At 32.4% G+C, this 16,137-nt stretch overlaps 2 protein-coding genes across 3 annotated transcripts; both read left to right on the top strand.

Annotated features, from left to right (window-relative positions):
* The first annotated feature begins 2,290 nt into the window (after nt 1-2,290).
* LOC106379946 (protein IRREGULAR XYLEM 15) lies at nt 2,291-3,482 on the top strand. Its single transcript, XM_013819796.3, has one exon. It carries the CDS (start codon nt 2,376-2,378, stop codon nt 3,348-3,350), a length of 975 nt encoding a protein of 324 aa, XP_013675250.1. The 5' UTR covers nt 2,291-2,375; the 3' UTR covers nt 3,351-3,482.
* An 8,205-nt stretch (nt 3,483-11,687) lies between these two features.
* On the top strand, nt 11,688-14,543 carry LOC106382426 (probable 2-oxoglutarate-dependent dioxygenase At3g50210). Of its 2 annotated transcripts, none has more exons than XM_022708337.2 (12): nt 11,688-12,356; nt 12,537-12,652; nt 12,732-12,850; nt 12,930-12,993; nt 13,068-13,135; nt 13,222-13,280; nt 13,363-13,522; nt 13,624-13,643; nt 13,726-13,772; nt 13,864-13,944; nt 14,023-14,112; nt 14,206-14,543. In XM_022708337.2, the coding sequence occupies exons 2-12, from the start codon at nt 12,575-12,577 to the stop codon at nt 14,344-14,346; spliced, it is 927 nt and encodes a 308-aa protein (XP_022564058.2). In that variant the 5' UTR covers nt 11,688-12,356; nt 12,537-12,574; the 3' UTR covers nt 14,347-14,543. The 2 variants fall into 2 exon arrangements, with proteins under 2 accessions (XP_022564058.2, XP_013677900.1); XM_013822446.3 differs by having other exon boundaries at nt 12,292-12,465.
* The last annotated feature ends 1,594 nt before the right edge of the window (nt 14,544-16,137 follow it).

Below are 16,137 nucleotides of genomic sequence, written 5' to 3'. Positions count from 1 at the left end.
TATTTTATAAAAATAAAAAATAATTTTTTTTATTAATAATTTAATATTATAAAATATATTTATTGTGTGCCCCCATCAAATAATTTGTCTGGATCCGCCACTGGTTTTATCTCATAGTTATGGGCTGTTTCCGTAAGAGCTAAACAAAAGCAACAGGAGACCGAGACGTTTGATCTGTAATTAGATCTGATGTCTCTCGCAATGACCGAAACTCTTACACTTGTACATACTTACACCAACCTTACACAGCCTCATTATAAGCTGGTTATATAAGATAAAACTAGGTTACGATCCATGCAAAGCGCAGAATAAACATTATATATCAACTTAATTTTATGTATTATGTATTTTTACATATTATGAAATAATAAATATATATTGAATAATTAAAAATCAGTAACTAATACATATATAATTAAATTGGTGCAGACATATATATTAATTTTATTAATCCAAACAATATTTTTTTCTATTTGATAGGATATATAATTAAATTTAAATGATATTAACATAAATAGTAGATATTTTAATATTAATGCCTATTAAATGATTCATTCTACTCATATAGTTTTTTTTTATCATTTGTATCTTTTATAACAATTTTTTTTAATTATTGATAACAAAATTTTCATTGTGGAATTAATAGTTTTAGTAATTTATAATTTTTAAAAATTAAGTTGTCAATGTTTGTTCAAAGCTTTTATCAAAAAAATTGTTCAAAGTAAATTTCAAAATTAAAATATTTATGTATTTATATGGTATATATTTTAATTTTAAATTATATATATATATATATATATATATATATATATCTTCTAATCTTAATAATTAATTAAATTAGATTTTTTACTTATATGATTTTGTAATCATTTGTATTTTTTCATAGCAAAAATATTAAACCATGGATCATAAAATTTGAATGTGAGACTTTTAACAGTTTTAGTAATTTATAACTATTTTTAAAATTTTAAGATATAAAATATACAGAAAAATCTAAATTTTTATTATATTGTTAATGTGGCTGTTTAATTTATTTTAATTAATTTAAAATTAAAAAATATGATAGAAGATACACTAATTTTATCAAATCTTTATTTTTCAAAATCATTAATTGACATATATACTTTAGCCACACTAGGAAATTCCGTAACTTTTAATTAAAGAAATAATAAAGAACATTAATAATGAATTTATGGTTAGTTTAATAAAAAACTTATTATATAATTAGATGGACCAACCTATTTCTCTAATGATTATAAGAATCATCTTAGTGATGACACGTGACTACAAAAAGAAGTTGTAATGTTTCTCAATTAATATATAGGGATGTAAATTAATAATAGAACCTTAGAATATTTTCTTTAAGGCTATTGAAAATGAATTGATGTATCTGATCATAACAATTTTTCTATTAGTCCATTTAACCAATAATATATATACAGCACTATCTTATTTAATGTTTATACACCATGATCCATCTCTATTATTAAGCTAAAAAGTTTCAAGATGAACCTTGTAATTATAAATCACAACTCTTATTAAAAAATTAAAAACGAAATTTAATAACCTAAAAAAAGTTGGAAGTTGACTTTTAGTTAGTTTTCTATACATAATATTATACTCCATATGTTTCATATTAAGTGTCAATTTAAAGTTTTGCACACATATTAAGAAAACATTTAATTTTGTATATTTTCTATATAAAAATATTATTACCTATACATCTAAACATATTTCAACCAATAGAAAAATAAACTGGAAAATAAAATTAAAAAAATCTGCATTGAAATGCTAAAACGACACTTATTTTGTAAAAAAAATAAATTCTATAACGACACTTAATATGAAACGGAAGGAGTAACATGCATGAGCAATGAGTTTATTCTCAAAGACACTCTTGACATTTATATTTGTTAAGGATATTGTATACAATAAATAGCGGCTTAAACATTATTGTCACTAGTTCTGGTTTTTCTTTCAAAAGTATGAATTCGAAATGTAGTTTGTAGATGTATTTATTCAAGAGAAATTTTCAAAATTAACAAAAAAAAATTTGGTCATAATCGAGGAATTAAGAAAGTACAGAAACTAGACAGCAAATAAGGTTATCACGGTTGGGTATTTGGTGAAAACTATATAAAATCTGAAAAAATTAAATTTCTAGAATGTTAATCAGAAATTATGATAATGTTTTCACTTTGGTCTACTACGTTAAATACACTCTTTTGCTTATAGTTCACATTTTACGAAATCTACTCACTACTCACTTCCTTTTAAATCATCTTTCTCCCTTTGAGAAATCTTAAACCATCCTTCAACGTCTTCCCCTCTCTCTCTCTCTCTCTCAAAATCTTCAGAGGAAAGAGAAGATAAGAATGAAGAACGGGTCAGGTAACACGAACACAAAGCTCATCCTTCTTCACCCTTACATCCAAAAACAATCAAGCACGACTCGTTTATGGCTTCTCGCTTTCGTCTCTTTCTTCACCATCATCTTCCTCCTCACTCTCCTCTACACTAGAGACACAATAATCCCTTCCAAAAACACATCCGTCGCCGCCGCCGTAGCCGCCGTCGTCACATCCGCCGCCGGAGTTTCCCCTTCTCCCACCACTATTACCAACTCCAACCTCCCCACAACCACCATCAACGCGTTGCTTCACTACGCGTCAAGATCCAACGACAGCTTCCACATGTCTTACGGCGAGATGAAATCAATCTCCGACGTCCTCCGCCGCTGCGCTCCGCCGTGCAACCTCCTCGTCTTCGGACTCACGCACGAGACTCTCCTATGGAAAGCGCTAAACCACAACGGCCGCACCGTCTTCGTAGAAGAGAACAGATACTACGCGGCTTACTTCGAAGAGATCCACCCGGAGATCGACGTTTTCGACGTTCAGTACACGACCAAAGCTCACGAGGCCGGAGAGCTCGTCGCGGCGGCGAAAGAAGCCGCTGGAAACGAGTGTCGTCCCGTGCAGAATCTCCTCTTTTCCGACTGCAAACTAGGTTTAAACGACTTGCCGAATCATGTCTACGATGTTGACTGGGATGTGATCTTTGTGGATGGGCCACGTGGCGACGCTAACGAAGGACCGGGGAGGATGTCCTCGATATTCACGGCGGCAGTTCTTGCTCGGAGCAAAAAAGGCGGGAGTCCGAAGACGCATGTGTTCGTGCATGATTATTACAGAGACGTTGAGAGGCTTTGTGGAGATGAGTTCTTGTGTCGGGAGAATCTTGTCGAGTCTAATGAGTTGCTTGCGCACTACGTGTTGGATAAAATGGATAAAAACAGCACCCGGTTTTGTAGTGATCGTAAGAAACGCTCTGTTTCTTCTTTGTCCTAGAAAAAATGAGAGAGAGAGAGAGACGTCATGCATTGCTACGCGGAGTTTGTAAAAATAAAGTTTCTTTCCATTTGTGAATCTTGGATCTTATCATCTATTTGAAGACTTTAATTTAATCTAATCGATTTTCTATACCATTTGTTAGATATATTTCAAGTAAAATCTACAGACGTTTATTCAAAAAAAAAAAAACTACAGATGAGTATATTAAACACCAAATTAACACACACTGATTTTGTTTTACCAATTCCTAAAGCATAACACATTTGACATAATCATAACCAACTGAACCATAATACCTCGGACGACATAATTGAAAAAATCTTTATTTCTATCAAAAGAGTATGTCTGGAGAATAAACTGTTTTAGTTAATCTCTTTTTTTTTATCAAAGTTAATCCCTTTTAAGATACTGAGTTATCAAAGATCTTTTCAAACTTGATAATTTTAAAAGACTAAACTAATTTTGAATCTGTTGATGTCTCGTCGACGGTATCCTCTATGTTGGTGATTGATGTTGACCATATCCGGCACCACTGTGGGAAGACCTTGTTCCAAATATTTTATTTTTACATAATTAATAACCATATAATTAGTTTGATTCTGTATCGGTTCTACTCGATTTTTAAGTCGTTTCGGTTCTAGTTTCGAGTATCATATGTCTACACTCATTACTCAAATATATGCAAAATAACTAAAATAAATCAGAGATCACTAAAATTAAATAATGTCCAATCTTAAATTTTAAATAAATTGAAATTCGTTATAACTAAATTATATAAAAAACATAGATGAAGAATTAAAACCCTTAGACCAGGATTAACGCTGGATCTTAGCTGGGCTCTTAAGCCCAAAGTGTAATTAAAAAATTAAAAAAAAATTGAGTAAGAGTCTGGTTCTTTGAAGCTCTTCGGAGGAGGCGCCTCTTGCGACGATTCTTCTTCTCTCTCTCTCCCTTTCCCATGGTGAATCATTTCTTCTCAGACCAAATTCAGTCAAAATCAGCCTTGAGAGAGATCTATTCTTGTTCTTCGCCTCTGTGGCCGTGTTTGCATAGCCGGCGAAGCAAAGCTCCCATCAGACCCCATCGCCGAAGGTATTTTCTTCTTCAATCGTCTTCTGTTCTTCCTCTATCGTCTTCTTCCTCTATCGTCCTCTTATATTGTCATTAAACCATCGGATTGAAACCCAAATAAACATTGAATTGATAATTTGTTTGGCTTCAGGTGAGCCAAATCGGCCAGAGAGAAATATAGATAGAAGCTATTCTGTGTTGGTGTATCTCCGAGTTGCAGAACAGAAGGTAAATTGTGGTATTTTCATCGTTCATATGACATGCGTGTGTTGAGTTGGTAGATTCCGGGTAGAAGACAATGATGTTGTTTTGTTGGGCAGCAAAGGGAATCTGTTGCATAAGATTGACACTCGGCTCTATGCTAGTTCATATGGAGAAGATGAGCTCATTAGCCATAATCAATCGTATGTTTATGCTTGATTTCGTCATTTTCTAAGATAAAAGACAAAACTTTGTTACTGATTGATGGAACTAAGTGTTAATGACTGTAACTATACAAAGTTTTGAACTTTACATGTGTAGAAATGTCCTCACGAACTTTGTTGTATACTTCATAGGTTATATATAAAGCAGGCAACGTCAGCCACTTCAGTTGCTGATGAAGAGGAAGAGGAAGCTGAGTGGGTAGAATACAAAATCAAAGAAACCAATATGTTCACTGTCGACAAGTATCAACATGTAAGAGTTGTTCTGTCGTCTCAATCATAATGGTAGAAGTTTTGAGTTTCTCTAGGGATTTTCATTTAGTTGTTTTGACTTTGTTGACTCTTCTCATCATTAGTAGTCTGCAGATTGGATTCTTCCCCAAGGAGAAAGCCTTTTCATTGAGGTATCAAACCGCTGCAATGTTGGATACCACCTTAAGGCAAGGCGTTCTCGGAGAAGATGACACTGGAGAAGAATCACCAAGGTTTGGTTTATTGCATTCGTTATGAAACATAGCATAAGCAATTAGGCTAGAATAGTGTTGCTGAGTTGAAGTCATTCCATTTTGCTGGCTTGAATCGTCGGGGTCAAGACAGAGACTCGTACGTATATATGACCATGAAGGTCTTGCTGTCTCATCAACTTATTTTTCTGAGACCAAAGTGTGAGTTTCTTCTATGTTAACCATACTATGATCATCTATGTTCTTGTACTGTCAGAGACCAAAGTGTGAGTTTCCTTAAGAGCCACAAGTTAAGAACCTACCATTGTACCTAACAAAATATGTGTCTCTTAAGTACAAGCTCTTAACTATGATTAATTAATAAAAAATCATTAAGAGCCCAATTTTGGTTCTTAGGGTTAATCATGCTCTTAGAGCATGATTAACTTTAAGTCTTAATGATTTTTTAGTAATTAATGATACTTAAGAGCTTGTACTAAAGAGACACCTATATATTTAGCTCCAATGGCAAGTTCTTAATTTGAGGTTCTAAAAAAAAAATTATTAAACTTAATTTTTTTAAAGATGAAATTTATTTATTAAATAAAACATATTAAAAGAAAATATTTTAAACATAGAATTATTATTTTTTGTTTTGACAAACATAGATTAAAAAAAAAGTACAACAAATATTAGTAAAATAAACGAGAAAAATTTCAAAGAAGCATCCGATCTCAGTTGTTGTCTTGATGATGTCCGAATTTACGCCATAAATGTTCAACCAAATCAGCTTTCAGTTGTTGATGCATTTGTTTATTGGATCCTTGGAGGTGTTCAACCATGCACTGATGAGGACCAGGTCTTCAGCTGTTGATCACTTGCAACTTTGCTTACGGTCCTCACCACTTTGTGCACGTGAAGCAGATCCTCTAAGGTCTGGAGTAGGTGAAAAACTCAGAAACTGAGTTGGGTATTCATTGTTAGGTAGTCCTTGACTGTTTAGTAAGTTTAAAAAGCTAGAGGATTGGCTTTGACGAGGATCCATACAAAGAAGAAGTGGAGAAGAAAGATGAAGGAGATGATAAGAAAGAGAAGGAGGAATGTGTGTTTATAGAGAAGGAAGAAAAGGAAGGAAGTTTGAGATGCATTTATCTACGACATTGATGACAAAGAACAAACACAAACACAAACACAAACACAAACAGTCACGACAATTCTAGCTAGCCATCACTTCTATTTATCACACAACCACAACCATATTCTAACTCTAACCAACATATTAATTACACTCGATTCAATTGAAACCAAATCCTAAATCGAACCAGAAAGACAGAGTAACACTAACCTTTGCTCGTTGAACGTTTGCTCAATCACCCTTTCCTCGATGAACCTTGATCCTTCAATCTGACAACAGAAAGATAGAAAAGATGCTCTTAGTACTGGACATTTGAGTTTTCGGATCGAAAGGTTCTTATGGATCCATTTTATTTTGGGGTAAAATAATTTTGGGAAAATTGTTTTTTAGGTCAAAAAATGATAACTATGTCATATTAGATTAATCTCATATAGTTTATCTTCTATTAGGCTAAATATTTTAAAAATGGTAATACTGTCATTAATTTCAATTGAAAATTTAAAATTACAATTAATAAAACCATTGTTAAATATTCAAATATAATTTTAAATAAAATAATTAAAAAATATTAAAAATCCCCAAAAAACCTAAAGTTCGAATTTTTTTTTTCTCAATTAAAAGTTCGATCGATGGGTGTGGATCGATTGATCTCGTGCCCATGTAAGTCTTCCAAATCGATTTTCTGGTTTCCGTCAGTTAAATCCGGTTTGATTCCCACTTGATTTGAACCGAACAAACACGAGCTGGACTCTTAAAACTCGATTTCTAATCAATCAAACTCATTTTTCTCTTCTCCTCGAAGAACAAAGGGGAGAAGAAGATGGCGTGAGAAGAATTTCCAAATCGATGTTTTAATTTTTTTTAGTTTAAAAATTGATTTTATAAATAAGGATTTTCTTTTAAAAAAATCAATTTAATACATATAAGGAAACTGAATATCCAATATTATCTTCCCATATTTTTGGAACTGATTATCCTTATCCGTAGAATCTGTAAACATGTTTAAAATCAATTTCTACTAGTTTTAGATTTATAGTAATGTGTAGATTCCGATTTCTACAAGTTTTAGATTTATAGTAATGTGTAGATTCTGATTTCTACAGATTTTAGAACGATAGATTAAGCGCATAACGCGTTTTCCAAATATTTTTAGATTACTATTATTTACCTAGATCGCATATTCTAAACATATTAGATTCAATAAAAAAGTTGATTACATTGTTTACTGTGTAGAATGTCAATTCTACTTTTGTAGAACAAAATATGAAATTATGATTTAAACATATTTAGAACTGAGAAAAAATACCAATAAGTTGACATATGTATTTCATTAGTAGTTACTAGGGGCATTTCCTCCGTGCAAGCACAGAGTTGTGGACAGAGTTCTTGTTTCATCTCAATATTTGTTAGGGTTATTGTAGCTGTGAATTTTGCGCTTTGGGTTGATCATTGTTTTTCAAGTTTTTTTATTGCTATATGGTTAGAGTTGTGATGATGAACCACTCACGAAGGACTAAACTGTGTTAGTAATGTGATTAATATAGTTCGTGGTGTTGCTTGCTGTGTCACTGAGACTTATTGTTTGTTTGTCTTTTTAATTTGTTACTTTTACTGTTGAGATTACATCAATTATATTAAGGTTGTTGAGAGTACCTTTTGTTTCTGGATATTTTTTTCCAGTTTAGTTGTGTAATTTGTGTGTATTAAGTAATAATTTTTTTTGTTCTTATTATGTTGATTATATGTTTTTTATTTTAAAACTTGTTGTTTTTACCGGATCTTTAAAACAAATACATGAAAACTTGTAAAAATAACTATAAAATGAGTGTCAATTAGTAATTGGGCTTTAATGAGTTTTGAACGAATATATGCATTTCTCATAAGAAAACAATAGTATTGGCCTGTTGACATTGAGCATGTAAGCTATTTTCATAAGACAAGAGGAGTGAGTATGTGGAGATGTTGTTGCCGCCTTTGTGTATGTTGGGATTGTCTCTTGTATCTCCTGGTGTGGCTGTGTTTGTTTCTCTTTTATTTGATGGGTAATATGTAAACAAAAATCATTGTTAGTTTTATTTATCAGAGTATGTAAGTTACTCTTCTTTTTTTGTTTAGGTAATTTCACTGATCTTGGTTGTCATCTTCTTCGTAAGCATATGCGAAAGTAAGTTTGTAAATTGTTAAATAGTTGGCCGTGTAGTTTGTATTTGTTTAGTTGGCTCAATGTATGTGTCGTTGAGTTTTAGTTGAGTTGATTGGTTTGATATATTTATTTTGAAGTTTATTTGTAAGATTAGACAAAGAGAGAGGTGATCATTAATGATTCGTCTATTTTGGGATTCTAGTTTTTGTTGTTTTGATTGTTTGGGTTAATTGTGGTTTCTTTTAAGCTGTAAAATAAAGATTTGTATAAAATTAGATTGATAAGTAATGGAGATAAATAAACGACCACAAATCTTGGGTAGGAAATATTTTTGATTATTGATGTTAGCACAATATGGACAATAATATAAAGGGAATTATGTGTTGATTGTTTTTTATGGATCAATGAGGAGACGAATAACGATTCGAGTTGTTTCTTTGGTGAGGTCAGAGCCCTGGACAGAACGGATTTGCCCAACCACATCTGCGAGTTTAAATATCAGTTATGATATCGAAACATAATATAAACCCAGATGCAATATGATATTATACCTGAGAGTTGTAGGTTTGTGTTCGCAATCACTTGGAGATTGTCGAACAGTCTAATCTTGACTGGAGATTGATCTCAGGAGCACCCGTGATGACTTCATCAATAATGGTAAGTGAGATGAAACGAATGAGGAATGGATGATCAGTTATCTTGTACATGTTTGAGCACCTAGAAACATCAAAACGATCGACTTTCACAATGGAATCTGCTTTCAAAGATGGCATGTAATGATTAGCACGTCCGACGGGAGTAAACTCATGAATCACCGAATCTACAAATAATATTATTCAACAAAGAATCAAGAAATCAATTATGTTAAATAAGTATGATAGATTGAAGATTAACTTACTTTTTATCAAGGAAGAGAACCATGATTCCCACAAACTCCCTGTCTTTCTTGAAGTTCAGGGAATCCCATAAGCGGAGGAAGCCAGAGGCTATGCTCCGACTACTACGACCAAGACGGAGAGACTCGAAGGTTGAGTGACGGACGCCGGTTTGAAGAACTGGAGAGGCAGAGAGAAACATTTTCTAGAAGATGGTTAAAGCTAAGAGGAATCAATGAGTTTTGTGGAGATGTAGATTGGGTTCATCAAAGATAAGAATCATATATATATAGGGTTTACAGAGGGGCTACAAATCATGAACATTTATGATCAAGCGATTTAAGATGGGGACATGAAGAGTTCACTGGTGAAAAAATAGATTACGAACAGACACACGGCGCAATTCTGTAACTCAGACTTGTTTGAGACAATGATGAAAAGAACCCAAACTCATATTAAACGCAACAGTTTACAATATGGGAAAACTATAATTGTTGCAAACTTGAGTTTTTTTTCATATAACATGATGAATCCCATTTAAAAATGAAACCCATAATACACTTGTAGGCTGGACCCTCAGAGGAAGCCGAAAAAGTAAGGGCTCCCGACCTTCATAAATATATATTAGGTTCAGCCATCACTGTACAAAGTATCATTTAGCTTAGTGGTATAAATGTTGGTGTTTATATCTCAATAACCAGGATTCGAGCCATGGGTTTTACACTTTTTAAAAGTGGAGCCCACAAAACGGTGACGTGGCTCACTGAAGAGTGAGCAAAAACTCAACTATTATAATATATAATTTTTTTGATTTTTTTTTTGTTTGTAAAACTATTTATTTGATTTATTTTGGAAAATACTAAAGGGTATTAATGAAAAAATGATACAAAAAAGAAATTAGCCTAATAAAACATAATTATCATTTTTTTTTCCCAAAAACAATTTACCCAATAATTTTTTACTGGCATAAATTCCACAGAGTTTTGGTTCGATTTCAATTCATTTTTTCTTTATCGGTCCCAGTTTAAGCTTTTGGATCCCAGATAACGAATAATACTTGGGTTCACCTAGGGCTGTTCAATATGGTAAAACCGAACCGTACCGAATTGAACCAAACCGAAATAGACATTATGGTTTGGTTTTGGTATATATCATATAAACCGAATGGATATAATTTTATAAAAACCGTAGGATTTGGATATGGTTTGGTATATAATCGATTAAACCGAATAAACCGAACAAAACCGATTAAAAGTAGAAACATATAAATATGTATCTATTTTATAACAATACATGAAAATCTATTTCTTACATAAGTTAAATTTGTGTTAATAACTATTACTAGAATTTTATAGTAATAAAAAACCTTAATTTGTAAAACACTTGAACTATAACTAAATAACAATACATCACAATTCAGACATCTTATTTTCTAAGTCTTTTTTTGATCTTTTTGCTTTATTTTAGTATTCACTAAATTAATATGAAAATTATATATTTGATGGACAATAATTAATGAAAAATTTTCAATTGAAAAAGCATGACTTTATTGAACACTAAATATAGAACAATGGAAAAACTTTTATTTCATGTTTCTGTTTTGTTTCATTTTTTTATTTTCAAAATTTCAAACTTTGATTTTAGTTATAGATTTGATTATTTTATTTGATGGTAGAAGCATTTTTACTTTTTTGAACATGTAATATATTTTTAATAAATGACGGTCTTGACAATATGACTCTAAAATTCATATAATATGATCTCAAACAAAATAATTATGTTTTTTGGTATAAAACCGAATAAACCGAAAACCGACGGTATATAAACCGAACCGAACCGAAGTAAATATGGATTTAGAATGGTAGTTATATTTTACTAACCAAAATACCGAAAACCGAAAAAAACCGAAGCGAAACCGAACCGATATCCGGATTGAACACCCCTAGGTTCACCCCATGGTAAATGGTTAAATTCACTTCACCATTTATAACCAACCAAAATATCACGTAGGTATAATTAAAAAGGTAATAAAATTAAAAAATAAATGACTTAGAAAAACAACACCGATATTAAAACTGTCTGTAAAACCCAAAACTCTAAAAATCAAAAATTTAAACCCTAAACTTTAAACTCCAAATCCTAAACTCTAAACACAAAACCCCAAATACTAAACTCTAAACCCTAAACCCAAAACTCTAACCCTAAATCCTAAATCCTAACCCTAAACCCAAAACTCTAACCCTAAATCCTAAATCCTAACCCTAAACCCAAAACACAACCCTAAATTAATCCCTAAACCCATTACTTGATCATGGTTCGGGTCTAGAGTTTAGAATTTTGTGTTTAGGGTTTAGGATTTAAGGTTTAGAGTTTATGGTTGATGGTTTAGGGTTTATGGTTTAGGGTTTTGGGTTTAGAATTTAGAATTTTGGGTTTAGAGTTTAGGATTTATGGTTTATGGTTTAGGGTTTTGGGTTTAGAATTTAGAATTTTGGGTTTAGAGTTTAGGATTTATGGTTTATGGTTTGAGGATTAGGGTTTAGATTTTAGATTTTTAGAATTTCAGATTTTGTAGACGGCGTTAACGTCAGTGTTTTTTTCAGCCATTTTTTTTAAATTTTATTGTCTTTTTTAACTAATCCAACATGGTAATTTGGTTGGTTATAAAAAGTGAGATGAATTTAACTATTTACCATAGGAGTGAACCCAAGTATTGTTCCCATATATATGCATATGCCTAAAAAGAGCAATCACAAGATTCGAATCTTAGAAAAGAAAGAATCTTGCTTAATAAATTCAAGAATCTAACCAGTCTTATATAATGTGTTAAACGTAAATTGGGAAAGCATAAAGTCCTCGCTAACAAAAGGAGATCCTCGAAAGCCACGTACACTCATAACTAGGAGATCAGGTAGATTCTCTCTCTCTCTCTCTCTCTCTCTCTCTATTTTACCAAAGAAGATTCAGCTCAAGCAGAGAAAGAAAGATGGCCACAGATTTCAAATCCTTACCAGTCATCGGTACTAACGAATCTATTCTCCTTTTAGTACTCTTGAATCTAATCTTCACTCAAACATCGATGTTCTAGCAGACATCTCTCCTCTACTGCTCAAGTGTGATGACCCCGACATGGCAGAAGATCCTGGCGTCATTCAGGTTGTCCAGCAACTGGACAGAGCTTGTCGGGACGCGGGATTCTTCTACGTGGTACGTCGTAATTGAGTTCCTTTTTTTTCTTCTTAGGTTTGAAAAAGATCTGTTCATCTTATGGTAATTTGGAGAGCAGATAGGTCATGGAATCTCGGAGGATCTTATCAAGAAAGTCAGAGAGATCACGCGTGAGTTCTTCATGCTTCCTTACGATGAGAAACTTAAGATCAAGATGACTCCTGCTGCTGGATACAGGTTTGCGTGTAAACTACAAACTTTTTTTTTCAGAATTGAATAGTGTTTTAATGTAGTTTTGTAAAATAAAATGAAACAGAGGATATCAGAGAATTGGAGAAAATGTAACCAAGGGAAAACCAGATATTCACGAAGCCATTGATGTAAGTGTGTGTTCAGTAGGGAGTAGCCATGTTTCCATGTGATTCTCCTAATGTGTGTGTTTTACTGTCTTAAGTGTTACAGAGAGTTTAAGCAGGGAAAGTATGGTGATCTAGGCAAAGCCATGGAAGGACCAAACCAGTGGTATATTTTATATTCGATTTCTTATATGCTTAAGCTGCTGCTTCCTCTCATGAGTCCTGACCACTTCTCTATTGTTTTTTTGGAAGGCCAGAGAAACCTCATGAGTTCAAAGAGTTGATGGAGGAGTATCTAAGGCTCTGTACAGGTGTGTTTTACCATTTTGTTATGCTTCCAAGAAGGCTTTCACATAAGTCCTTAGTTTCTTATTTTCATGGTTTTTTTTCAAGATCTTTCAAGAAACATCTTGAGGGGAATTGCATTAGCTCTTGGAGGATCACCTTATGAGTTCGAAGGAAAAATTGCTGGAGAGCCTTTTTGGGTGATGCGTCTTATTGGCTATCCTGGTGCTCCCTTCACAAATGGCAAGCTCGAAAACGACGTCGGATGGTAAACTTGCTTCTGTTTACTAGGTTCTCTTTTCGCTTGAATCATCTTTGAGTAACTCATCTTTTCTGAATATCTTTTTTCCACGGCTGCTCTGGTTCCAGCGGAGCTCACACTGACTATGGTAATAAGTAATAACTAACTCAAGTTAAATATTAAGTTGCAGTTCTGATTCTGTCTCATTAGGGTAACATTTCTCTTTTCAGGCTTGTTAACTCTTGTAAATCAAGATGAAGACAAAACAGCTCTACAGGTATATTGTATAGTTATTTTCTCTAATTTTTTATGTTTATGTGAAGAAAGTGGAATTTTCTCTCTTGAGAGATTTCGAACTTTTGAAAAAGGTGAGAAACTTGGGTGGAGATTGGATATCAGCCATTCCCATCCCTGGATCATTTGTTTGCAACATTGGCGACATGTTAAAGGTTCTTGTTCTTCCTAATTGTTACCTCTCTTTCTTGAATATAACATTTTGAGAACCTTTTGGGGAATCATACATGCAGATACTTTCAAATGGAGTATACGAATCCACACTTCATAGAGTGATCAATAACTCTCCTCTATACCGTGTCTGCGTTGCATTCTTCTATGAGGTTGTTAATCTTTCCAGCACTCTTGTGTGTTTTCCTTCGGTTACTCCACATTGAAATTGGAAATTTCATGTTTGTAAACCTTGTCTTATACAGACTAATTTCGATGCGGTGGTGGAGCCATTTGATATATGTAAAGATAAGTACCCTGAAGGGAGAGGAGAATCACAAATTTTCAAAAGAGCTGTCTATGGAGAGCATCTGGTGAGCAAAGTCCAGACAAACTTTGCAATGTAATGTAACATAGATTTCTCTCACCTTTGTACACAATCATCAGTACTTCACCTTCTGGCTTGGCTTGTAAATTATAATAAACGCTTCCTCACGTCTGTATTATTAATCAACACAAAAGGTTTTGTTCAAATTCGTTTGAGCATACCCAATCGACTCAGTAAACAGTAAGTCATCTTAATGAATTATGTGTGAGCCTCTAATTTGTTTGTCCCGGATGAAGGTCCGTTTCACGTTTAGAAACGTTTCGGAATCGAAATTTCTTGGAAACTAGTAGAAATTCATTAGAAACTCGTTTCTTGAAAATCTCATTTTGAAAATTCAATGGAAACTTGCGTTTCCACTTTAGAAACTTGTGATTCTGTTTTGAAAATGTGAAGAAATCTTTTTTTTTTTGGACAACTTAAGGGATTTCATTTAAAAATAAGAGGTTTAAGAGTTACAAAGGCTTGGGCCAGAATGCAAGCAAGCCTTGGCATATAAGTCCGCAAGCCCATTAATCTCTCTTCGGATGAACGAAAAACGACAAGAAGAAAAGGAAGTTTGCGATATCATGGAGATGTCTGAGAGCACTCCGTAGAGTTCAATCGGATGTCGTCCCGATGAGATAGCTCCGATGAGCCCTTGTTCGTCTGACCGTAGCCAGATATGATTGATGTGGAGGTCGATTGCCTGAAGGAGAGCGCTTCTGATCGCGATTGCTTCCGCCATGCAAGCCGAGCCAACATGATCTTGATATAACAAATTTTGTATCTTTATTTTGAGTTAAACTACTTAATATTTAAGTATTGGATATCTGCTATTTTAAAATTTTAATATGATTTCGATTTTTTACTATTACTTGTTTCATTTTTGTATACTTAACATAAAATTAGTATTTGTTGATTTATATTGATAGACCAAACAGAAAATAATTGTACTCACATGTTATATATTCATATATATGTATATATATACTTACATGTTAATTATTCACATATATATGTATGTATATATTTATAAACGTTTCCAAACCATTTCCATTCCTAAAAATCTTAAAAATCATGTTTCTACGTTTTGAAACATTTCTTTTCCGCGTATTCGTTTCCGATTCCATGCAACCTACTTTTAATTTATTAATAATAAATTTATATTTTAATTAAAGGCGAAATTTGATTATTTTGTTAATACGTCTGAAAAAAACTTTAAACAAAATATATTAAAATAGAAGACATATTTAAATTATTTTTAAGTCTTTTTTAAGAGTGCAAAGTCTTTCAAAAGCATAACATTCCTACTCACAGCTAAAAATTAATTACCACTCCTTTTGACATTTTCCACAATCAATACCTTTGAAAGAAATAGTTTTTCAATTCTCTTTGTTTCATAAAAGTGTTATTTTTGATTTTTTTTACGGAAACTAAAAAAATTTATGTAATATACTAATATTTTCTTATTTAATGTATAATTAATTATTTGGTGCACAAAAAAATAATGTATAATTAATTAAATAAAAATAATTTAAATAAAAATTTGTTGGATAAAAGATAATAAATAACTTTAATGTACAAACTGATATTGGAATTTTAAAATGAAAATAAAAAATTTGAAACAAAAAATTAAAGTTAAAGTCACGTTTATTATGAAATAGAGGGAATATCAATCAAGAATAGATGCTTTTTTTACAAGCTCAATCTTTAAAATATTACAGAAAGTTATTATACAATCTTTTTTCTAGATATTTGTTGTTTCAATCTCACTAGTCCAATATATAGTATTAATAACAGTCTAAAGCTACAAAACCTAATCCATGAGGGC

This window comes from Brassica napus, chromosome C8, assembly GCF_020379485.1.
Source record: "Brassica napus cultivar Da-Ae chromosome C8, Da-Ae, whole genome shotgun sequence".
Taxonomy (NCBI): domain Eukaryota; kingdom Viridiplantae; phylum Streptophyta; class Magnoliopsida; order Brassicales; family Brassicaceae; genus Brassica; species Brassica napus.
This window is presented reverse-complemented; position numbering and strand designations above follow the sequence as displayed.